Genomic DNA, 25,667 nt, shown 5'->3' with positions numbered 1-25,667 from the left:
CTCATTCGGCCAACTCTTCTTGGCTAGATTAAACAACCCCAAATTCATAAAGACTTATTATGTCTCTGGCCGGGGTATGGTGGTGGAATTTTCGTTCTGGAATTAATAGTTATTTTACATATATCAAGGGAGCAAAGTGAAACAGTGAAGTAGAAATTTATTCTGTTATAGCACCATTCATGATCAGTTAATAACCAATGTCTACAAGAACACAACGAAAATAACAGTGAACACATAATGACGAACTTCTGGTTAAAATAGGATATACACTAGTATCTCTATAGCTAGTTGATGGAAAGAGTAAGCTAAGTAAGGAGCGATTTTGCTATTGGTCAGGGAAAGAAGTGACCATACAAACAACTGGTGGGGGTAAGATTGCTGTGGAAGACTCTGTGCCTTCCGCTGCGTCATCATCTTGGAATTTATAATGGTTTACTGGTCAAATGCCTGTTTCCCTGAAGGCTTCTGCTGCAGTTCCAACAGTGGCTACACGACCTTACGCCTCTCCTATCAATGCTGCCACATTATAAACAGCTATCAGAGTTCCAGGATTAGCACCCATCCATGATTCTTGGGCTTGCAAATAATAATCCTGCAAGGCTTTAAAGAAAGCCACGTCTAAAGGCTGATCTAAAGGCTGAATTCGATGTATCACCTGACAACTGGAGCAAATGGATATTGTTTTCTTTTGCAAACTGCAGGGCCTCTAAATTTTTGCCGTGCGTACAATGTCCATCTGATAAAAGCATGGCGGGTTTCTCAGGACCGGATTTAACTATTGAATGAAAGTGTTTTAACTACACAACAAAAAACTCCGAAGTAATATATCGACTGTCAGAAATTTCGCAAATACTACCTGGAGAAGCTCCAATTCCTAGTTCTGGAACACGTCGCTTTCTTTTAAAAATGATCATCCGTGGAATGTAAAGGCCGGCTGCATTTACGCAGCATATACTACCGTAGTCATCATTCCCCCAACCTGTCTTTTACCGCGTTGGGCAATGATTTTTGGTTTTCTTTTTTGAACCGTACTATAACCTGATTCATCTACGTTGAAAATAGTGTTCGATGTAATTTTATATTTATCCACAAATTGTTCTAAAATATCAAAAAATTCAATGACTCGTTGTTTATTAAAGCCTTTTTCCCGAACAATCGGAGTTGACTCTGGCTGGCGTAAGGATAGTTTGGGATTCCTTTTCATAAATTCATAGAACCATTTTGTCTCAGCCATTTTTTTTTTCATTCGAAAGCCAGATTCCTTACATCTGCAATGGTTAAACCGTACAGGTTCTCTTCAATTTGTAGAAGATAATTTGCTAATCCTTCTTCTTGATTTTTGGTAAACATAGTAGATCCCCCACGACTTTTTTGATATCGTTGGCTACTTTATTTTCGTGGTTTAAGTGTCTCTTTAAAGTCGCTTTCGGCAGTACAAATCTTCTTTGGCACTCATTAAGTCAGACTGATAAGCTTCAACAACCGTTTCAAGGTCCTCCTGAGTCCAACGCCCGTATTTTCCTCTTTTGGACATTCTCGAAATCAACAAGATCTCTAATTGCTTAAAAGGCTGACTTTTGGTTCGTGGGATTTTTAATACATTTTCAGAATGCAATATCTCTATTATTAACAGAATTACCTACTGTTTTTTTTTATTTTTTTTACGAAAATTTTTTTAATGTGGTTTTTATATCTTAATATATATAAATCTCGTGTCACAATGTTGGTCCTCAATGGACTCCTAAACCACTTAACCGATTATAATAAAATTCGCACACCATGTGCAGTTCGATCCAACTTGAGAGATATGATAGTTTAAATCTCAAATTATAGTCGCAATTTTAATTTATTGCTAATTATTTGTCTGCTATTATTTGACAGTCACAATTATCTGTTAACTCCAAATGATTCTAACAGATGTCGATACCTTTCGACTGGGTTCATAGATAAAATAAAACCATAATATAGAACGCAAAGTCCCTAAGAAATTTTGGGTACAGCGCCACCTATCGGCGTGGTGACGGTGCAAAACCACGGCCTCCCAGGACTTTACATTTATTTTATTTTTTTTATTTTTTCGCACTTTTACAGAAAAGAAAATGCTACGAATACTTTCGATTTTTTATTTTTAACCTTTTGTTATACAATTCCGAGGCTTTTTTATAAACATTATTAGTAAATATTTTTGTTCGCGTATCTTTACCGCTTAAAATTAAATTCAACCCTTTAACATAAGTAAATATTGTTAAAGAAACCATTTTGTCTATAATTTCTTCTTCAATTTTGTTTTTGTGCTCACAGGTGAATAAAAAATTAATGTGATATCGAAGGACAGTTAAAATTTTGATTTTAATATTATTTGCCGAGGTAATGTTACTTAAAATGATTTTGGAAATATTATATATTTTGTTGAGGTTTTTTATAAACTCTAAATTGCAATATGTTAATTTTCGACGTGTTGGGTTATATTCTCTTGTATTTTATAAATTTTTATTTTTATTTTTATAAAATATTTTATAAATTATATAAATCCTAGGAAAAGCATTGACCGTTTTTGTCAGTGAAAAGAAAAAGAAACAGTTATATACTTTTGTAAGCTGAAAACAGTGGTAAAAACCGCGTCCCGAAATTTTCATAAATAATAAAGGTATTGACCTACAGTTCACTAAAATTTAGAAAAAGATGATAATCAGTTGTTGCGTTTTATCCTACTGGTCATGGAGAAGTTATATTTAAAATTTCATAACAATAAATCTGTTAATACTGGAAATATTACATTCTGAATATACCTAACACACGACAAGAGCCAACCGTGGCAACTCACTTTAAATTGAACCGGTCCAATTTGAGATGCCAAACCAGGTTCAAATTAGGCACTTTTCCGAATTTTCTGTCCATCTAACCTCCACTTTTTATCTCAGTACTTAACAAGTTTATTTTATATATAGTAAGATACTGTAATAACCCAAACTTTCCCCTTTAAATTGACCTTGAAAAAGTTTGAAAGGCCCGCGAAAAATTTAAAAATTCAAAGTTTGGCCTTGGCTGTGATCGTCTAACAAATAGGAACCCACGTTGTGTGTTTTTTTTTGTTTTTGAAAAATGGCGGGAAGACGTTCTTTCATACAAGTGAGCATATACTGCATGTGAGTTGAGAGCGCAAAAAATAATAGACAAAATTAGGGAGGTCGAAATCCTTCCTTAGGAGGAAAAGAAACGAAGAGCGACAGTGACTCAGCGTGCCCGTCTGGTGACTCCGCAGGGCCACGGCGTCATCAGTCTTCATTCCCAAAAACCCCCTGTGGTTTTATTCACCGAAATACTACATTTCAAACACCTTAAAATATATGAAAGAAAACACTCGCGAATTGACAGACATACACATATGAAAAACGAACAAACGGAAAATTCTATACATCTGTTTGGGATCAATGCACATATTTGAATATCACAAATTTAATAAAACAAAGCAAACTTTGAATTAAGTAACTGGATGCAAATACACAAGTTATTACGAGCGTGTGGCGGCAGATTTTTAAAGTTACGGCAGTTAACAGGAGCACAACAAAAGTACCCCTGGGGCGTTGTAGCATAAGCGGAGTTTGGGGCTACCGGTCTGGGGCTGTTCTCCCCCCACGACGGTGATTCTACCTATCACAAAGCCTACCCCACACGCATATCTCCATTACGAACGTGCCCTGCGGAACTAGGCCATTATGGTCGTTCGACCCGCAAGAGGATCTAGGCTAGCACGAAGCCTAGAACTTTACAACATCGGCGGCCGCCCCTGAATCTATCCAAACCTGTGGACTTGTACAGGTGACACGATCAATCTCGCCAGCCCGACTAGGAACCGAACTTCGCTTCTGCCACGTTTTCTGTGTTATTTAACCTCAATTCCATTTTTAAATATTCAATCTCTTATAACTCTGATGTTAACAACAACTGAACAAGTGTTAAAGTTTCAAAGAGCAATAAACAACATTTAGATTCGCCATACAATCTTGTGAAATTTTTAGCAACAAAAAATTCTTATGTGAGATTAAAAATGGGACATCAAATAATTTATATGACAGAAACATTCATCAACAAAGTATTTACAAAACAAAACTTAGCAAGGATTTATTAAACAAAAGATCTGGTGTGAAATAAACTTGTACAAATAGAAATATTATGTGAGGTTAAAACTGCTGATCAAAGTGATTGGTTACTTCAAAAAAACAATTTACTTTGACAATTTAAAATACCACGAACTGGCTACCCCAACAAAACACATAATAAACAAATACAAAAATATTCAATCATCGCTCCGAGGGAGAAAGCGTCTCGGTGATGTAAATTTTAAAATCGTTGCGAGGAAAAACGTCTCGGTGATGTAAATTTTAAAATCGTTGCGAGGAAAAAAGCGTCTCGGTGATGTTATTAATCTCTAGCGTCGCGAGGACGGACCCCTATCAATCTGTAGAGTTGTGAGAGCATGCCTCGATTAATTAATCAATCTGTAGCGTTGTGATGGCATGCATCGATGAATTAATCAATCTGTGGCGTTGTGAGGCATGCCCCAATGAATTAATCATGATAACGATGATAAGCACCTAAGGGAAGAAAATATCATAACCCCCGCCAGTTCGCAGTATAATGAACTTGTTTAACTGCCGTAAATGGACTATTATCAATCTTGTGTAAAGAATTAAGAAGTGTTATAATGTAACACTTAAGTATATGCATCCAGAGACCTACTCGTAATTAAACATAAGGTGTTTTTCCTGACTAAGTGAATTTCATGAAATCTTCTAGCAAGTGGTTTATTTAAATAATCCTGATTGTTAAATTGTGTTTGGACTAGCTGACTATTACGAAAAACTAACTTGATTGGTGAATTTACAAACAATGAAACAAATTTACAGCACGTGTTTCGTGTTGACCGGAAGTCCGCATTTCCCGATTAAAAGGCCGCAAGAATTAACCGCACGGGTTGGGGACAACAAGAGTGACGTCAGTTACCATTGATTGTCGTTAAACAAAGGCTTCCTCCCATTTTATTAACTACCAAACCAACTAATTTAAACCTAGCGCTTACCACGTGTTTACACTCTCACAAGTACATTCATAATGATTCTACGCCATGCATCTTCTCTACCAACCAACCCTCTAACTAAAAACTCCCTAGCGCTATAACTAAACCCTACAGAACAGCCTTGGTGCCTGGGGTACTACATGCATTAAAACCGACGTGCATATTTGGTTGCCTACGTTTGACGATTTAATTCTTGTGATTGAATTTTTTTTTTTCAAATTCAAATTATTCAAGTGTGATTTCGCGTCGCTGTTAATGAATTTCAGCGCGAAAACTTTGATTTAAATTCGGTCACCACAATACTTTAAAATACTCTAAACATTATGTAGAAAAATTCAAAAGTACTTACCTTACAATCACAACAAATTATCACTTTACAAACAAATTAGAATTACGTAGGTATAACATCATGAAGTGGAAAAATTTTTACTTTTATTTTACAATAATGAAAATAGGATTCCTCAATTTTACTAATGCAGTAGTTGACTTACAACTAAAACTTTTGTTCCATACCAACAGATGTCACTTATATATGCCCAATTAGCTAAAATGACTTGGGTTCAAATTAGGAGGCGATTCAAATTACGCAACCCTCCCGTCAATCTCGAGAATGTTTCACCCAAATACTCCTACTATAAGATGTTTGGTTTGTACCCTGTTAGACACTATGAGCAGCAGGCTCTTCTCAATATTGTTAATGAATACTCTATGTTGTCAAGAAGTAAATTAAGTTGCCAAATATAAGGAGATATATCGTGTACTAATTTATTAACTGAGGTACAATTTTATGTTCCACGACTAAGTTGTAGAGTACCAATAACTTTATATTATAATGTATTGTGGTGACCGAATTTAAATCAAAATTTTCGCGCTGAAATTAATTAACAGCGGCGCGAAATCACATTTGAATAATTTGAAAAAAAAAATTCAATCACGAAAAGGAAATCGTTAAACATAGGCAACCAAATATGCATGTCTGGTCTAATGCACGTAGCGCTTAGGGGTTAGTTTGCATGATCATTGAGTTAGATGGCAGCACGTAGCACTAGGGTGATTTCAGTTTGAGAGTTGGTAGAGGGAAGCTACATGGCGTAGAATGGTTCATTATGAATGTGACGGTGAGAGTGTAATCACGTGGTAAGCGATAGGTTTAAATTAGTTGGTTTGGTAGTTAATGAAACGGGAAGAAGCCTTTGTTTAACGACAATCAAACGTATTTTTCATAATGATACAGTTGTCCCCAACCCGCGTGGTTAATTCTTGCGCCCTTTTAATCAGAGAAATGCTGACTTCCGGTCGAACGCGAACACGTGCTGTAAAATTTGTTTCTTTGTTTGTAAATTCACCAATCAAGCTAGTTTTTCTTAATACTCAGCTAGAGCAAACACAATTTAACAATCAGGATTATTTAAATAAAGCATTTGCTAGAAGATTTCATGAAATTCACTTATTAGTCCGGAAAAACGCCTTATGTTTAATTACGAATAGGTCTCTGGATGCATATACGTAAGTGTTACATTATAACACTTCTAAATTCTTCACACAAGATTGCTCATAGTTCATTTACGGCAGTTAAACAAGTTCATTATACTGCGAACTGGCGGGAGGGTTATGATATTTTCTCCCCTTAGGTGGTTATCATCATTATCATGATTAATTCATCGGGGCATGCTTCACAACGCCAGATTGGTTAATTAATGAAGGCATGCCCCCCCACGCTACAGAAAATTTGCGTCACCGAGACGCTTTTTCCTCGCAACGATTTTGGAAGTTACATCACCGAGACGCTTTTTCTTCGCAACGATTTTGAAATTTACATCCCCGAGACGCCTTTTCCTCGGAGCGATGATTGGATATTTTTGTGTTTGTTTATTATGTGTTTTGTTGGGGTAACCAGTTCGTAGTATTTTAAACTCTCAAAGTAAATTGTTTTTTTTTTTAAGTAACCAATCACTTAGATCATGATATAATTTGACATAATGTAAACTCTTTGTTTGAACCGTTGATAAAGTGTGGCAGTTATTAATCTCCGGTAAATTTGTTAACTCTGCAATTTTCCATCTCATACTATATTTCTTATAAGTGGCACAAAAGTTGTCTTACCTTTTCAACTTCCTTGATTTCTGCGACTGTCAACAGTTTAACAACGTGGGAAATGCTAATGGTCCTTTCCTTGATTTGGTTATCTCCAATCGTCATTTCTCTGTCCTGAAGTCGATGGACATCTTACTGGATGAGGATATTCATCATCCATCTCACTGGATTCTCGGGAATCTCAACCAAAAGTGATAAATAGGAACAGTTCGGAAGATACATACAGTTATATATCTCGTATTGATTGGTCATTTATTCTTGATATTACAGATGTTAATCTGGCTTGTTCTCTTTTATATAGTCAGTTGAAGATAGCTCTTGACTTGTATGTTCCTAAAGTGCGTCGTCTCCGTAAGTCTTTTTCCCCCATGATTTACACCTTCTATCATTTGCAAACTCAAGTCTAAATGGTGCCTACTACGAAAATTAAGGTCGTGTCATAACATTAATAACTATGGGATGATCAAGTACTTCAAACGACTACGACCTGAATTAAAATATGACATTAAGCGTGCACAGCGCCACCATTTGCTTGATATGGAATCTAGGATTAAATCCGATCCTAAAAAATTTTGGTCATATGTTAACAGTTTGAGGAAGTGTTCTGGGATCCCTGTGCAAATGACTTATTCAGGTGAATTGCTTAATAGTCCAGAACAGATTCTCAATGCCTTTAGTGCGTATTTTACCAACAATTACAGTGATTGTGCTGTCACCAACATTGAGGATTATTTTGATTCTACACCTAATGTGTCTATCAGCCTATCAAATATATCTAAGTCTGAAGCACGGTTGTAGAATAGATAGGTTGATACACTAGCATACATTTGCATATCCCTGGTCAGCGACGCCAATTGCCGATCGCGTCGCCTGGTTTTTGACGTTTTAGGGACACAGAACTCTATAGGCATCTGTCTATAACCGATGTAATTAATAAAAGAAATCGTACTTATCGACTCCGATCAAATGTCATTTACAAATTTTGTATTGTTCATAAAGCAATGTAAACAAAAATCCCCAAAATAACTAGAATGATTTCCGCTCGACAAGGTAGAGGCGCTAGCTGTATGTGTCCTTTCCATGGATATAGGGATCGAAAAGAAGCGTCGCCATCCCAAGCCATTAGTGTACAAACCTATCTATTCTACAACCGTGGTCTGAAGTGTTAGGTGCTCTAAAAAAGTTGAAATTCAATTTTACGGCTGCTTCGGTTTTGTGTTATCCTTTGGCCATAATATTTAATCTATCTTTAATATGTAATTTAGGTAAAATCTTTGAGATAGTATTACATAAATTTTTATTATTTAATGTTAGCAGTAGTATTACCGATTCCCAGCATGGCTTTTTCAGTGGTCGATCTACTACTAACTACTTCAAACTTATGTTCATTTACTCAGTTTGTTTCGGATAGCTTGGATGCTAAGTTGCAGGTTGATGTGGTATACCTACCTATACCGACTTTTCCAAAGCATTCGACAAACTAAACCATCGTATCTTAATTACTAAATTGCACAATTTAGGCTTTTCTGATTCCATTCTAATCGATCCCAGTGTGTTAAATATTATGGTCATGTGTCTAATAAGATTTTGGTGCCATCAGGTGTACGGCAAGGTACAGTTCTTGGTCCTCTCTTTTTCAACATTTATATCAATGACATTGTGAAGAATATTAATTGTAGCATACTTATATATGCAGATTTCTTCTTTGAACGACTGTCGATTACCTATTACAGAATGATATGAACCGTTTTTGTAAGTGGAGTAATACTAATTTACTTCCTACGAATTTAAGGAAATGTTTTGTAATGTCATTTACCAATAAGAATTTAGAGATATTGTACAATTATACCATTGATGACTCTGTTTTATCCAGGGTTAATTTATTTCGGGAGATGGGAGTCACTTTTGATTCAAGATTAACCTTTGTTATTCATATTAACGACATTTGTGCACGTGGATATAAATCTCTCGGTTTTATTCTGAGATGCGGTGGTAGCTTCCATGATGTTACTTGCTTGCGCATTTTATATTTTTTTATGTGCGCTCCGTCAGCGTTGGAGACCACAAGCGCACAATCTATAACCTAAGTTCACGATGACGCGATGTGTGACGATCAAGGCTATTAAAAAAACTTTGCTTTGAGGAAAGCAAGAAAAAAATATATTGCTTAATAATTTAGGTTCGCTAATTCATTATTTTAGGTTATCGTTTGTTTTTGTTGAGAGTTTTGTGTTTATTTTTTATTACAGGAAATACAGAAAATATTTTTTTGTTGTTTTTATGAAAAATATATTTTATTCTGATATTATATTTAAGTAGTTTGTTTTTTACACGTAAGTCATGTTAAAAAATTTGACAACAATCGGCCCAGTACTTTCGGAGATTATGAGTGTAATAAAAATCCGTGACGGCAGATAGACAGACAGACGGACAGACAGACATAAGGAAAAGAGAGACCTAATTCTTCGTACTCTAGGAAGCGGCGATTCTTGAAATTCTTGGTTTTTATAATTGCTGGCGTGTATCCTGCAAGGGGCTCATCCCATTCCACATTGTTGACACGGTTTGGTTTTGACGACCTACAGACTAGACGCATTAGGGCTTCTTTGAATTTATTAATGGATCAGATTACAACGAAAACCAATTTATAATAAATGCTCAAAATGCCTGCCTCCACTATCTTCACAAAGTCCTATCCTACGTTCAAAATTTCTACGAACTCTAGCTAACATGTCAGGAGTTATAGATCTGCATGACGCTAATATCCACTGGTCAACAGCTAAGCTCTAACTTTTATTAAAGCAGCTAATTATCATTTAATTAACAATTTTAAATGATATTATAAACGGCTAAACCAAAACTTAGCTCTCATTTAAAAGTAATTTTAAAATATTATCCTTTGAAAAATACAAAAATCGTACTATTAAGTAATAGGAAACTTTCTATAAGGTGTATTTTTTTGTGATCAAATTGCTACAAACTTCTTGGGAGACAATAAGAAAACTATGTTTAGTAAGTAGAAAACATGTTATCATCATATAAAAAATTTAAAATTAACATATTCTTAAAAGTGCATTTTATGTATTCGCATCTTGATTTTTTCCCCAAAAATTATGACGACGTGAGTGACGGACATGGAGAACGCTTCCAGCTGGGCATTTTGTCGATAGAAAAACGTTACCAAGATCGATGGAACACCTAAATGCTCGCAGAATACTGCGGGACCATCAAGCGAGAGATCTCCAATGAAATCTATAGGAGGCAACCGAAAAAACGTCCGTCTTAGCTGTTTCTTTTGTTTTTTTCGTTTTTTAAACTACAATCGTTATTTTTTTCTTAATTATGGTTGTTCTTTTGTTAATACATCACTTTTTGCCGTTAAAGATACAAAAATTAAATTGTTTTACCTGATTTTTTGTTTTTAACATCAAATATGCATTTTTCTTTTTAATTGAGCTAAGTTGTAAGGTTTATGCGCTTTGTTACAAACACAGAGACAAATTAAACGAAATCATTATAATTATATCAAAGTTAGAGAGAAAAAACTGAATTTTGTTGACCAGTGTATCCTTTCATGTAAGTGGTTTTTTCATTTTCGATTGGGACACTATAAACGTCATTTTTCACCTTCTCCCAAAGAAAAAAATCTAATGGCGTTGGGTTAGGCCAAGCGTACTCTTCTTCTCTAGCAATAAGTCTTGGTCCAAACGCTATGTCTAAATAGTTCCTAACATCTCTCTGATAATGAGCGGGAGTGCCATCATTTTGAAACCAAATTATTCTTCGTACGTCTAGCTCTACGTTTTCCATCAGTTGAGATAAAATATATTTTAAAAAATTTAGATACATTGGTCCGTTTAAATTTCTTTCAAAAAAAAAAAAAAACGTGGACCAATGACGTGATTACTAACAATTCCACACCAAGCATTTGAAAACTTCTTGGAAGGGCTTTTCCTGATACAAATGGGGATTTTGCTGGGCATAGTAATGTGAGTTGTGTCTGTTTGCACACCCGTTATTGGTAAATGTGGCTTCATCCGTAAACAAAACGTTCAATAAAAAATATTGATTGTCTCGTAATTGAATGAATTCATAAATCCAAAAAACACTAACCGTTGCATAAAATCGCGTTCTGTTAAATGTTGCATAATTGTCACATGGTATGGATAAAATCGGTTTGGCTTTAAGAGGTTGAAAATCGAAGCCAAACTAATCTTCATTTGTTTTCTCAATCTGGCTTTAACTCACGTGGGGATTTTCTGCTATAACTTCAATTAGAGCAGCTTCATTATCCGGGGTTGTTACAGTTCGATTTCTAACTTTATTTTTCCTGAATTGCCCAAATTCTCGTAATTTTTTTTTTTTCTAAACACTTGATTTGAGGGAGTTCTTCTATTGGGATATTGCCTGGCGTAGAGACGAACAGCAACATCAAAATTTGTGTCACACGTTCCCAATATTAATCGCATGTCTGTTTTTTTTTTCAGAATTCGAAAACATTTTAACGCAAACGAAAATTGAAAATATTTGGCTGACAGAAATAATTTGTCATAATTTTGGTGCTGATCATTCCTATCTATAAGGAATTCACGTTCGGTAGATGTAACTAGATTTGGTAACTTTTTTTTTTAAGCTGTGTAACTGCGGACATAATTGTTCTAGTGTATAATGTATCAGAAAGTAGGTATCAAAAATGTGACATGTAAGTAAGTAAATGTAAAACATCGAAAATGTGATGGTTTTGTGGTAATCTGCTGAATCTATTTTTCAATCAAGGAGAAAATCACATCCCTCTAAAAGCCCAAAGAGGAACCCGCATGTAAAATTGTGAATCTTTTCCCTTCACTAGTTTTTTTAGGAGGACAAGATTTGATGTCATCATCATGAATCCACAATTTTACCACAGATCCGTTTTGATATATCCATGTCTCATCCAAGGAAATGAAAAGTAAATCTTCATCACTATCACGCAATTGGAGATACCGCCTTAGAAATTTGATTCTGGGAGCGTGGTAGCTATAACGTGTTTAAAATGTGAAAAACTTTGCCTTCGGAAACCTAAATTTATACGTGTATTACGTACAATTATTCTCAAAGCCGAATGTTTTCCCTCTTACAAAACAATAACGATTATATAAAACTTAAAAACCAATTGTAGAGCGGAACCAACAAAGCATGTAGGTATATAAATCTGCGCAGTCGTCTTTCTGATTCTGATTATAATATTAACGGCACCGGCGCCATTGTATCGGTATTATTTTAAAATTCGAAAATCACTCGTCAACATCAGCGAACTTTACGGAAAATATTTCTGCCACCAGTTTAACTGTTTCCGTTTTACCCAAGCGTTGTCCATTTTTCTCTGTAATTTTTTGATAACCACGAAATATTTTTTGTCTCTTTTCCTTTAAAATGGGCTTTCTTGTGACTACTTTTGTGGAAATTGTTTCCACGCTGTATTTAAGGATTTTCTTGAAACGAAGCGTGTTGAAACTAGAAAAACTGTGTTTTTTCCACACAAGTCAGATTTGACATTTGAATTAGAAAATTAGACAGTTGATGCCAATCTTTAGTTTATAGTGATCTTAAGATTGCAACTTAACCACAGAAAAGTTTCTGTTAGCTACTTCTACCGAACGTGAATGCTTATTATGCGTTCATTATTATTTCAAAATAAAATTTAATCAAAGCTGACACATTCAGGCGTGAACAGATAAAATGTACACCCTGTATATGCCTAGAAATAAGTAACACAAACTAAGAACAACGTATTCTTAGATTGTGTAATTTACAAAATCAACTTTGTATTTTTGTGTGTATGTAAACGCTACACATACCTTTAATAAACTATATATATTTCCTCTGGAAACAAAATGACCACAGTCCACAGTCTTCGTCATATTGAATAACTTCAAACAACATCTTTCAAACAGTGGCGTAACAATCAATCTATGGGCCTGTGTTCTACAACACTGTATGGGGCCCCTAATGAACAGCGAAATAAAAATTATTTAAAAATACGAGTATAATGAGTAAAGTATGAGTATACTGCAATTAGGGTTTACGGTTTATTAAAATCATTCTACCTGAAACACTGAATTAAAAAACAAAATATAATAACTACCTACTTACATACAATTAAAATGTATATTAGAAATAAAAATGCCCGTTTTTTTTATCTCAAAATTGTTTTTTTCTTGCTTTCCAATGGGCACAAGTTGATACAAGATTTGACACATCTAAGCTTCTGGCAATTTGATTTTGAAGTGAGATAATAGTCAGTGAAGATAATCTGCATTGGCCCATTGTGTTACTTAAAAAAATTTTAGTCATTTTTAGTTTCAAAAAAGATCTTTCCGCTGAAGCCGGCGAAAAAGGTACCTATTGTAAGAAAAGTGAAACATGTTGTGATAATTTCACTGAAACTAGTGCAGGTACTAGGTACTCATTCTGTAATAATTTGGCGGTCCAGCGTTTTTTCTACTTAAAAATTGAGTTGTAACATACATTAGATATATTTTATTATTCCAAAAAAGCACCACAAACACAAAATTTAAATAGTTTTGAAAATACGAAAGTTTTCATAAAACACAACTAAAACTGAATTTTTTTTTACGTCTACAGCATAAAGTTTCACTGAAGATCTGAAGACAAAATTTAAGTATTTTGTTGTCCTGAATCATAAATTAGTCAAACTTTTGTAGGCTAAAGATTGCTAATTTACTTAATGGGGTGTTTATATTTGCCACAATGGGATTGCGACAGTCCAACAGGTTTATTAGAAACAGATGCTGCTGCGTTTCTAGCCGCTGGTGCCGGTCGCTAAAACCCGAGTTTATTGAGTCTATGATACTGAGATGCCGCCAGAGGTCCAGCGCTTTGCAGCAAAAAATCGTAAATAGCAATGAACGATCGATCCTGGGATCACCGCACGTTGTCGAATTTTTTATTTCGGAATGTAATTGGACCAATATTATAAAAAATCCAATAAAAAAATGTTCGTGTGACCGGATCGGGCCCCTTGAAGAAGCGGGCCCGTGTTCCAGCGAACACATGGAACACCGGTAGTTACGCCACTGCTTTCAAAATACAATTTTATGGTTCCTAAATCATTTCTGATTTGATTGTATGTTTTACAGTTATTATTAAACGTACCAAACGAATATTACACTTCCTACATAAAAAGCATTAATCTGCTTAATTTAATTGCCTTGAATTATGCGCGTTGTATAGGACGCACAAACACTAATAGCGTTGTTATTATTTTTTAATCATTTAATGATTCTAAGATTCTGTTATATAATTTTCATAAATTTTCTTGGCGACTTTGCCTTTATTTTTATACGAATTCAACTTTTTTAATAACTAAAGCCCTTCTGTGTCAATTAGTTTTTAAAAAGTTTTCAAGAGATATTTTCTTTATCTTTTTGATTATAAGATAAACAATCTGTCCGTTGCTAGGAAATGGTATATTATTAACCAAGGTTGCAGAGCCAAGCATGCTAGACCGAGCGCAAATTAGAACCCGAGACGCGCAGCGTCGAGGGCTCTGAAGCGCGAGGTTTACAACCGTGGTTAATATACTATTTTTTTCACTAGCAGAAACCATAAGACAATAAATTAAAAAAATGAACGTTCAATTTTTTGGCGCAATATGATTTTGTTTTACTTTCTAATCAAACTTAATCTAAATCTTCAACACAAAGAAAACCGTTTACACTTGTCGCTGAATTAATCATTTTACCTTCCACCGTCTACCAACTACCATACGTATACTCAAGTAATGTTAATAGCACACATTTATTCATTTTTAAAGAAATAATCACATCAAGTATTTCGTACATAACCTCAATCTTCTTTTTGAACCTTGGTCGCAAAAGTTGAACTTTGCTACCTCTAAATAAGTCAACATTTGCATGCTTCATGGTTGCTAGTGAAAAAACATCTTTTGAGGCTTTAGGAGTAATATTTTATTCAAAACTCGATTTTATTACTCATGTTTATTAGAAACTATTCTCAAGAACAACTGCTGTTGATATTCAATATGGACTCCTTGCAATGCAGAATTATAATTTCAGCTGTATTGTTTTTTCACAAAGTTATCAATAAGATAATTGATCGTACAACATTGCTAAATTTAGTAAGGTTTGCTATACCTAGAATAAATTCTAGAAATAGACTAATTTTATCCCCTTATGTATCGAAGACTAATGTAGGTTTAAAAACGCCATTTTCTATAATTTCAAACTATGTTAATGAGTTAAGTGATTTGGACCCAAACTTTTTAAGCAGCAGAGCATTTAGGTTGCCCTTTAAAATATAACGGCACACAGATGTTATTGTAGTTAGATAGGTAAAGTTTTTATTTTTATTTTAGAATTATGAAAATGGTTTCAGAGTAATTCCGGATTAAATCGTATTTTTTTTTGTAAAAATATTTAAATTTAAACTTTTATTTTGATTGTTTATTAAAACAGTGTCAATTATTTGTAAGGCAGTTTTTATTATACCTATTGTCCTCTAACTGGAAATAATTTCTGTTGGGCAATAAATTTATTTGTTTATATATTTATTTATTATTTAAATAAGAAAATGCAATTACAGTCCCGGTTAAAATGTTCAGCGACTTTGAATAATAAAAAAAAAAATCGCAAAACATACATTTTTAGGAAATGTACCAAACGAAACTAAGTTTATTAAAGTAGAAAGCTGTTGTAGGAAGTTTAATTCGCGTAATTTATGGATTCATTTTTGTAAATTTATGCATCCTTAACGGAGAGACACTAAAAATATAACCATAAAAGTGTCGACTGTAAACTGTAACGCTTAATTGGAATTTACAATTGAGCTTGTTATCGTATCTTAAATAATACAATTAATAATTTATATAAGAGCAGTGTAAAGCTAATCTACCATTGCTTTTAGAGAGTTTAAAACCCAATCAAAAGTACATTAAGCATAACAGTGCGTGTCTTTTAGAGATACAAGATGAAGTTTTTTATTGTAATTTGTATAGTTTTTAGTGTAAGTATTCATCTATCTGTTGCAAGAGGTAAGCCATTTCGAATTAATAATGATAATATAACTTCTATTCAACATGGAAAATTAATACTCTAAAAAACACTAAAACACTGTAAAAATGTTAAACTAGTACTACACACTAGTTTTTAAAATAACACTGTTATTTTATTCGACGTTAGTAATTGTAGGATTATAAAATTTTTAAAATTAAGTGCAACAAAATATCCATAACTAAATAGGAATTATAAAGTCACTCCAAATCTTTTCTCTCCTTATTTCCTTGTCTAGAAGGAATAGGCTCCAGCCTACGATACGTTTTGGCTGTTTCCATTATTCTCCTCAATCACGTCTTGTCAGTTTGCTTCCATCTTTATGGCCATATTCTTCAGATCTTATATTATTTGGTCCTTCCACGTACTCCTTTGTCGCCCCTTTGGATTGGTTCCACTCCCTTGTTTCCTTTCTTCGTATTATTCCCATTCCCATATTATTCTTTTTATATTTTCGTTCTTTAATCTGGTTCGGGCCGCATAGTTATTTTTCTCAGTATCTTTCGTTTAAATTTCCTCAAAGTTTGTTCACTCACTTTTTTGATATTGGTTTAAGGGCTGACTTATATATTTTCGTTTTAAGGTTCCTACTTTTTTGTTTTGTTTTTTAAAATATTTATAATATTTTCTGTGCTCTGAATGTATTCTCCGTATGGTTTCCATTTTGCGTCTGTGCGTGTTGTTTATTATTATTAATACCCACCCCTTCATATCTAAAGCTGTCGGCTGATGATTGGAAGTCGAACTCTCTTTTCTTTATACTTTGCGTTCTTTCTTCTGCTCTTTTTCAAACTACCACAAGCTTGATTGGAGTCAACGAATAGAATCTGTACACCTAAAATTGTTTTATCTATCATAACACATACTTATATTTTTCAGTAGTAACTACGTTTTTTCATACTATTATTATTTATTAGAGTTAAGAGAGCGTAAGCGTCGGTCCGTCGGTCTGTCCATTTGTTTGCCGTCCCGGATTTTTATTATACAGATAAATTTTTGAATATCAGTATTATCACACATTTTTCCGATTCCTTTACCATCGATTTTTCCTCCATAAGCCTACGACTAGCTTCTGCATTTTCATTCTTAATTCCTTGCCATGGTATTTTATCATTTCGTTCATAAAATCATCAGTTTCCAGTGTTTTTCTTTTTCTTACTCCTCTGCCTCTTCATCGTTTTTCGAATGTTATGCTACCATTCCGACTCCTTTTCTTCCCCCAGTAATTTTTTTAAGTTCTTTCCAGTTTTTATTCTCGATCTGTACGCTTGGTAACTTTTTGTTCTGATTTCTAATAATTCTGTATAATTTAGTGTAGTTCTTATTTTTTTTACTTCCCGAGCGTAAGTCTAGTAATCATGGCCACTTTTGTGTTTTCTCGACGCTTCATGACCCCTACATTACGAAAAAAGTAGTCTTCCGTTTCCGTCTATCTGTCTGTATAGTGTGTGTTTCCAAAGGAAGTATTGTAATCAAGTCCGTCGGCCGACTCTCTACTTTTACGTTTTCTCGACCTTTCATGACCCCTACAGGACCAAGAAATAGGTCTGCCGTTTCTGTCCGTCTGTCCGTCTGTCTACCGTCAAGGTGTTTTATTACACAGGTAATCTCCGCAAGTACTGGACCGATTGTTGTGAAATTTCGTGTTTACATTAGGAATATCATGTAGATGGTAAAACGCTAACCAAAATTTCTCTAATCATCCCCACCACTAATGCGATGGCGTCACTTCAAAATTGTATATAGTAAATGGGTTCTAAATTGTATAGAATAACGGAGTCCTACACATGTAGTTTATGACTCCGAATTGAGTTTTTACCCGAAACAGCCAAAAAAATCAAAATTATAAGACGACATTTTGCAATTTAATTTTGAATCTGCTAAACCGAATGCTTTGAAATCTTGCAGATGTTTTAAAGTTATAAGGAGCATAATAAATTTTTACTCAAAATATATTTGCTTATCCCCTCCAAAAAATTGGTGACGTCAGCTCAAAAGTTTGCCGAATAAATCCTATTTAAAATGTACAAAATATGATGAGTCTGTACAATTGGTGGACATATAAAACTGGTACAAACTGTCATAAAAATTATAAGGAAAATGAAAAATTTGTCTTGTGTAAATCTATCTTTATGACGTTGATGTTATGTGCCATGACAGATGGATAACGCATATTTGGCCGGCAACGGTTCCGGAAATCAAGTTTGATGCACACTAGGAAAATTGTCTTTGTACCAGTTTTATATGTCCACCGATTGTACTTGTAATTTATCATTTCATTCATATTTTTTGGATTTGCATATACAGGGTGACTCAAAAAAATTAATGAATCCGTAAATTTATTTTAGTGATTTACTCACGAACTATAAAACCGAATGCTTTGAAATCTTGGAGATGTTGTAACTTTATCATAAGCATGGTATATTTTTGATCAAAATGTATTTGCTCATCTCCCTAAAAAATTGATGACGTCAGCCCAAAATTTTGCTGAATAAATCCTATCTAAAATGTACAAAATATGCTGAGTCTATACTAGTGATTTATCACTGCATTATTATTTTTAGATTTGCTTACACGCGGTGTCTAAAAAAATTAATGAATGCGTGAATTTATTTTGGAAATAATTTCGGAGGCTTCCACGGTCGGAGTCAATACATGATCGTTTTCCGGGTTGAGACTTTGTTAATTGAGTTTTTGGGCTCAAAGTTTCGCACACTTTCGTAAGTGTGCAGAAGAGTTTCGTCTCTGTTATGGTTAACATACTGAGTTACCGTGCTCTTTTGACTTATTCCTAATTTCTCAACCCTGCTCCTGAAGATGCCACTTACGAAAGTGTTTGAACGTTGAGCCCAAAAACTCAATTAACACGGTCCCAACCCAGAAAATGATCTTGTAGTGAATTTATTTTATTGATTTATTCAGAAACTGCAAAACCGAACGCTTTAAAATCTTGAAGATGTTTTAAAGTTGTCATGTAGATTGTAAAACGCTAACCAAAATGTCTCTAATTATCCCCATCAACAACGTGATGACATCCCCTCAAAATTTTCTCCAAAAATAGAACTTGAATTGCATAAAATATTATATTCCGACACTTGTGTTTTATTATTATTTTTATTGTTATTGTTTAAAATCGTTCATACGATAAATATAATTAATACGTGGCTCAGCAAGCGTGGCCGGCGGCTCAGTGGAGGTGAAGTCTGCATTGCAATTGGAAGTCCAGGTTACGGATCCTGGCACTTCCAATTTTTAATTGGTCATATTAAGAACGAGTCACCCCATTTTCTCGAAAATGTGAAGAATACGCACGTCTTTATATAATAATTATAAAATAAGAATTATAATATTCAGAACATTTTGTTCGATTGTGGTTTAATTAATAATTTTAGTACTGTGTTTTGAGAAGACAAACTCATTCAAATCAAACTAATTTCCACGTGACATTCTTTCGATGTATAAACATAACTAAACACTTGGCCGTCAGATTGCTATCACAAGTATTGAAGGACAAGGGTTGTTAGAGATGGATTATTTTAAGTTCAACATGGTGAGTCATCAGAATCTGACAACGGACTGTCAATCAGCAGCGTAACATGCACACTTCAGAAGGGGGTGGTTTTTAAATTAATTTTTTTAAATCGCAAACAATAACACACGGAAGCATAAACTTAAGTGAACGGGTACCCCTGATTTTTTTTCTTAAGAATCACAATTTTGAAATTTTCTTATAAATGACATTTGATTTGCTTAAAATTATCCTATCATAATAAGAAATGTTACGTAATGGTAAATTTTGCTATGTTTCAGAAATCCCAGAAAACTTTATGGATTTGTTCAGTAAACGGATAATCCCTCCAACATATTATGAAAGCGACGCGAATGGAGAACGTTGGATTCTACCAGAGAAAAACTCACTAACTATGCGTTCGTTTGATTCCGAAGATACTGAAAGTCCAATTCCAATATTTCAAGATGTTGTAAAAATTATAAAATACGTTACCACTAGTACCAGTTTGACAGAGGCATTAAAGAACTTATTTGTCGATTTGATAAATCCAATTCTACGAATGTTAGGAATGGCACCAACAAGTTGGTCAAAGATCGGCGATACGCTCATAAGGCATGTTTTGAATTTTTTCCAAAACTCAGCACTATCATCACTAGTTAAACTTCCAAGTGCACTGCTTTCAAACCGAATTTTTGGTGAAAGTGACGAAGACTTCTCTGATGGTTCCAATGCGTGGTCGATGCCACAATTCTTTGGAGATTACAGCTGGAATAAATGAACGCAGTCTTTTAGTACTGAGATCCTGTGTTATCGAAGAAAAGTGCTTTGAGTAACAATGTTGATTTTACCTTAACTTAGCTTCTTAATAAATGTATTCGCATAAAAATATTAATCGAGTCACACATTGCCCTTTTTACGTCCATTGGGCGACTGGCTACTTTCATATTTTCTCGATGTGTCATGATTTCTAGAATACAAAAACATTGGTTTCTCGTTTCTGTCTGTCAATCTGTCTGTCTCAGTGTCTACGTCTCTGTGTCAATTTTTGTTAGACCCATCATCTCCGATTTATGTCAAATTTTATGTTACGATTATCATGTAGATTGTTAAACGCTAACCAAATTTTGTTTGGTCATCCCCAACAACAATGTGATGAGTTCACCTCAAAATTCTACATAGTAAATGAGTTTTAAATTGTATAAAATAACTAAGATATCTAGATTTTTGGAAAAAAAATCAAAATTTTGTAACATTTACTTAGCAATCTAATTTTGAATCTGCAAATCGAATATTTTGAATTCTTCAGTCAAAAATGAAGCCACCAAACAAAACAAATAATTTCAAACGTGGTGGACTATCTTGATAGAAACCAAGATGTTTAGGAATTTAAGAAAAACAGGAAGACAGAACTGGCCGCAGAAATATTGATAATTTCGGTAAAATCTGTCTACAGGCTACAAAAAAGTCCAGGTTTAAGTGACTATGATACAAGAAAAGTATGTCTTCTAGAATTGGTCACATAAACGCAAAAGTGAATCCTGTAGATTTAATGTCAGTCCGGGAGATTATCAAAATTTGTAAAATGAGTTCAAACGGTGTTCCGAGCGATTTTTTACCGGAAAATATATTAAATAATGTAAAACAAGCTTTGAAAAGCTCAATAATAGAAAAGTCAGAAGCCAGATACCGAAAATGCTACGATACATTCAAAAAGTGGCAGATTCTATACAAAACTCACTTGACATACACCTTGTAAAACTTTTATGACTAAACCGGCTTAAGCCAAAGCACCCTTATAAGTCAAACTAGCTATTGTATAACTTAACTCAGTTCACATGTACCTAGTAAAACTTTACAGCTCCATTATGGCAACAATAATAATAACGACAGTAATAATCCTTGCGTTTGGTGATTTAGCTTAAGTCGCTTAAGTCATAAAAGTTTCACAAGGTGTATGTAATGAGTTTTGTATAAATAAAGTTTCAATTATTAATGAAGATGTTATGATGGCATATTTCAATGAACTGGTAAGTCTTCATGCGTGGTGTTAGTGTATTTATTTGTTTTTTTTTCTTTCTTTTAGTCGCAGAAATACAATACAATGCCTCATGTTATGGACGTATTACTCGATTTTTAATAAGCTAGAATTCGCTTTTGTTAAAAAGCAAACCGTAGGCTCAAGTTTTAACTGCAGAGGAGTTTAGACGATTTTTATCTGAAGCAGACGACGAACAGTATTTATGCGAGGTTTGTAATTATGATTCTTTAATTCGAAAGTAATTTTATAAATAATTTTTAGGTTATTGCTATAACATATGACGAACTGATGACACCACCATCGGGAATTCACTTTTCCGGATGCACCGTCGTTAACTTTTATCATAATAGCAAAGAAAATTCCCATCTTAATTTGTATTAGATATCTTACGACTTTGTTTTGTCTTTTCATCGAGAAATTATATATGAAATTGTTATACGTTAAGAAAGAATAAATGTTAATAAATATTGAAATGTTAGTAAATGCTCTTGTTTAAGCAATGAAGAATTTTTTCAGTTGATTTGTCGTGAAATTTGGTATTATTGTAAAATTGACATATTTGTAATAATTTATAGGTACTGTTAGGTTATGCCATAGTCACCAGACTATTTTTGTGCATATGAAATACTTCTTAAGAGACAGAAACCGATAAAATATTGTATCAGTTTCTGTCTATTAAATGCCTGTTTACATTTATAAAAGTTAGCTGGTAGGAAAGCCATAACTGTATGCTGTTAAAATCGGTAAGGTAACGAAATGTCATTTCGTCGCCTGAGAACTTGTTTGATCCACAGACCAAAGCGCATTCAGGCCAATATCGACTCTAAACGATTTATCTCGTTTATATCGTTTCAAGCATCTGGTCAGACTATACGACGAATAAGTGAACAAAGTTCTTGAACATCTTAACGATTTAATACATAATGTTCCCGAATGACAAAATTTACATTTCAAATTGTATTATCAAATGGTACGACGCTCACCAAAATTTGTCGCCAACAATGAAATGACGTCATTTCCAAATTTTACAATAGTAGATGTGATTTAAATTTTATATCCTCCGTTTACGGTTTATGAAAAGAATCAACATTTTCCAAGTTATAGTTATTTTTGTTTATTAAAATTTATCTGTCCATGCCCCCAGGAATTGAATGATGTCATCTTACAATTTGATTGAATAAATGTTATTTAAATGTTAAAAAGTAGCATAGTCCTGAACTTGTGGTTTATAAATACGCTATTGAGATTTTTCGGCTTTTCAATTTCTCAATTTTTCAACTGTGTAGATGTCTCAATTTTTCAATATTTCAGTTTTGGGCTTTTTCAAATTTTCCGTTCTAGAAATTTTCAATTTTCCGATTTTTTATTTTTGGTTTTCTCAATTTTTGTCCTCTTCAATCTTACGATTTTTAAATATCTATTTCGATTTTTCAATTTTTCAAATTTTGACGTTTCTAAATTTTCAGTTCTCCGATTTCTGAATTAATCTTTTTTTTATTTTCCCATTTCTCGACTTCCAAAACTATCGATTTTTTTTAATTCTTGAATTTTTCAATTTTTCAGGTTTTTTGATTTTTTAATTTTTCGATTTTTTAAGCTTACGATTTTTTGAATTTGCTTTTTTAGTTTTTCGATTTCGTACTTTTCCAATCTTTTAATTTCTAAATTTTTGGATATTTCGGTTTTTCGACTTTTCGATTTTTGGACTCCTGGATTTTTTACTATTTGGATTTTCAATGTTTCCTTAAACTTTAGATTTCTCAACTTTTCCATGTTTTAATTTTTCACTTTTTAAAATTCTAGGTTTTTGCGATTTCTCGAGTTTTCGGTTCTTCTATATTCAATGTTTCACGTTTTAAAATTCTAAGTTTTTGTGATTTCTCGAGTTTTCCTATTTTTTTTTCATAAAATTTTTCGATTTTTCAATTTTTTGATTTCTCGGTCTTGAATATAGATGTTTCGATGTTTTGATTATTCAATTTCTCGATATATCAATTTTGAACATTATTTCTTCTCGGCTTCCGACTCCTCACTCAATTTCTCGATGTCTCACTTTTTGAATTTTGTGATGTTTCGATTTTTGGATTTCTCGGTTTTTCGATTTTTTACTTTCGAGCTTTTCAATTTTTCGATTTTCCAATTTTCCGATGTTTCGATTTTACAGTTATTCGATTTTAAATTTTAAGTTTTTGAATTTTTATTTTCTGAGTTTTTGATGTTTGGATTTCTCGATTTTTCAATTCACGATATTTTAATAGTTCAATGTTTTAAATTTTAGATTTTTCGATTTCCCGATTTTTTGATTTTTCAGTTCTTCAGTATTTCTATTTTTCAAATTTTCAAATTTTGACGTTGCTAAATTATCAGTTTTCCGATTTCTCAATTAATCTATTTTTGATTTTTCCATTTCGCGACTTTTCGAACTTTCGATTTTTCAGTTCTTCAATTCTCCGATTTCTCGACTTTGCTTTTTTGGTTTTTCGATTTCTCAATTTTCAATTTTTTTAATTTCTCAATTTTTGCCTATTTCTTTCAGTTTTGGGATTTTCCAGTATTTTGATCCTTCGACTTTTCGATTTTTCTACTTCTGGATTTTTGGACTTTTTATTTTTTGGATTTTCAGTTTTTCGTTTTTTAAACTTACGATTTTTCAATTTATCGACCGTTTTATATTCCGATTACTCAATTTTTCAACTTTTCGATATTTTAATTTTTCAATTTTTAAATTTTCGATTTTTCAATTTTTTGAAATCCCGCTTTATCGAGATTCGGATGTTTTGGTGTTTTGATTGTTCAAGCTGTTGATTTATCTATTTTTCCATTTTTAACTTTTCGATTTTGGCCTATTTCGGTTTCTCAATTTTCATATTTCATATTCATATTCAAAGTGCAAGCTACTCTTCATATTGCTTCATATTTTCTATGTACAGAACAATTTTATAGTTAGATCGATTAAACAATAAAAATTAAAATAATCATTTAAAAAAAATCAAGATGACTTCATAAACTACAAGTACAAGATTATGTTATTTTATAAAATTTAGATAACATGTACCATGTAAAATTTTGACGTCATCAAATTGATGGTGGAGACGATCAGAAAAGTTTCGGTTAGCGTTTTACTATCTATATATTTCTATCATGCACATAAAATTTCGCAAGAATCACTCCAGTAGTTTCGGAAATTATCCCTCTAATAAAATATTGACAAAGACGACAGACGGACGATAGACAAACGGAACCGGGAGACTTATTTTATCATACTTATTACAATATTTCGTGTGTTTATTCAAATATAAACAAAACGACCGCGGAAAAAGTGCGACTAAATTTGTCGCCACAAATATGTACATATTTAAACGAACAAGTCTGGAACTGGAACAGGAAATTCCGCGATAATAATAGATAAAAGTAGGAAATAAATATATACATACATTTTGAATCACTAATGTACACCGAGGTATGTAACGTCCTGTGTTTCTACGTTTAGATCACATTTAAAATTTGAAAACCTTAAAAATCCAAAGTTAATAACTCAAACAACGAGACTCACTTAGGAAACTTTTATGCTGTGACTTGTTGCATACATAAACACCGCACCTTCATTAACTTTTACATTTTCTAGAAATTTTATTTGCTTAGCACACCTTCCCTATTAAACAGAAACTTGTATAGTAAGTAAAACATATTTTCTAAGGTTATGTGGCAGCAAGACAGTTCTTAACCACTAATAATGGAGTGCGTCCCTAACCTCCATAAATCATTTGCACAACCCGATACTTTTAACAAAGCAAAACACACTACAATATAAATATTTTTCTGTATTACAATAAATTTGTTGAAACTCAAGAAGTTGGATCTATATTCGATTTCAGA

General features: G+C 33.3%; 1 protein-coding gene across 1 annotated transcript in view; it reads left to right on the top strand.

Moving 5' to 3' along the window:
• Positions 1 to 20,531, top strand: part of LOC135137297 (uncharacterized) — a 34,763-nt gene extending 14,232 nt beyond the window's left edge. Inside the window, exon 3 of the mRNA XM_064066919.1 lies at positions 20,053 to 20,531. Coding sequence (XP_063922989.1) covers positions 20,053 to 20,531 — 479 coding nt within the window. The remainder of the gene's footprint in view (positions 1 to 20,052) is intronic.
• The last annotated feature ends 5,136 nt before the right edge of the window (positions 20,532 to 25,667 follow it).

This window comes from Zophobas morio, unplaced genomic scaffold (genome assembly GCF_036711695.1).
Source record: "Zophobas morio isolate AGI-343-1 ecotype UQ-CSIRO unplaced genomic scaffold, CSIRO_AGI_Zmor_V1 ptg000029l, whole genome shotgun sequence".
NCBI classification, from domain to species: Eukaryota; Metazoa; Arthropoda; class Insecta; order Coleoptera; family Tenebrionidae; genus Zophobas; species Zophobas morio.
The sequence above is the reverse complement of the archived record's forward strand: the minus strand, read 5'-3'. Positions and strand labels throughout refer to the sequence as shown.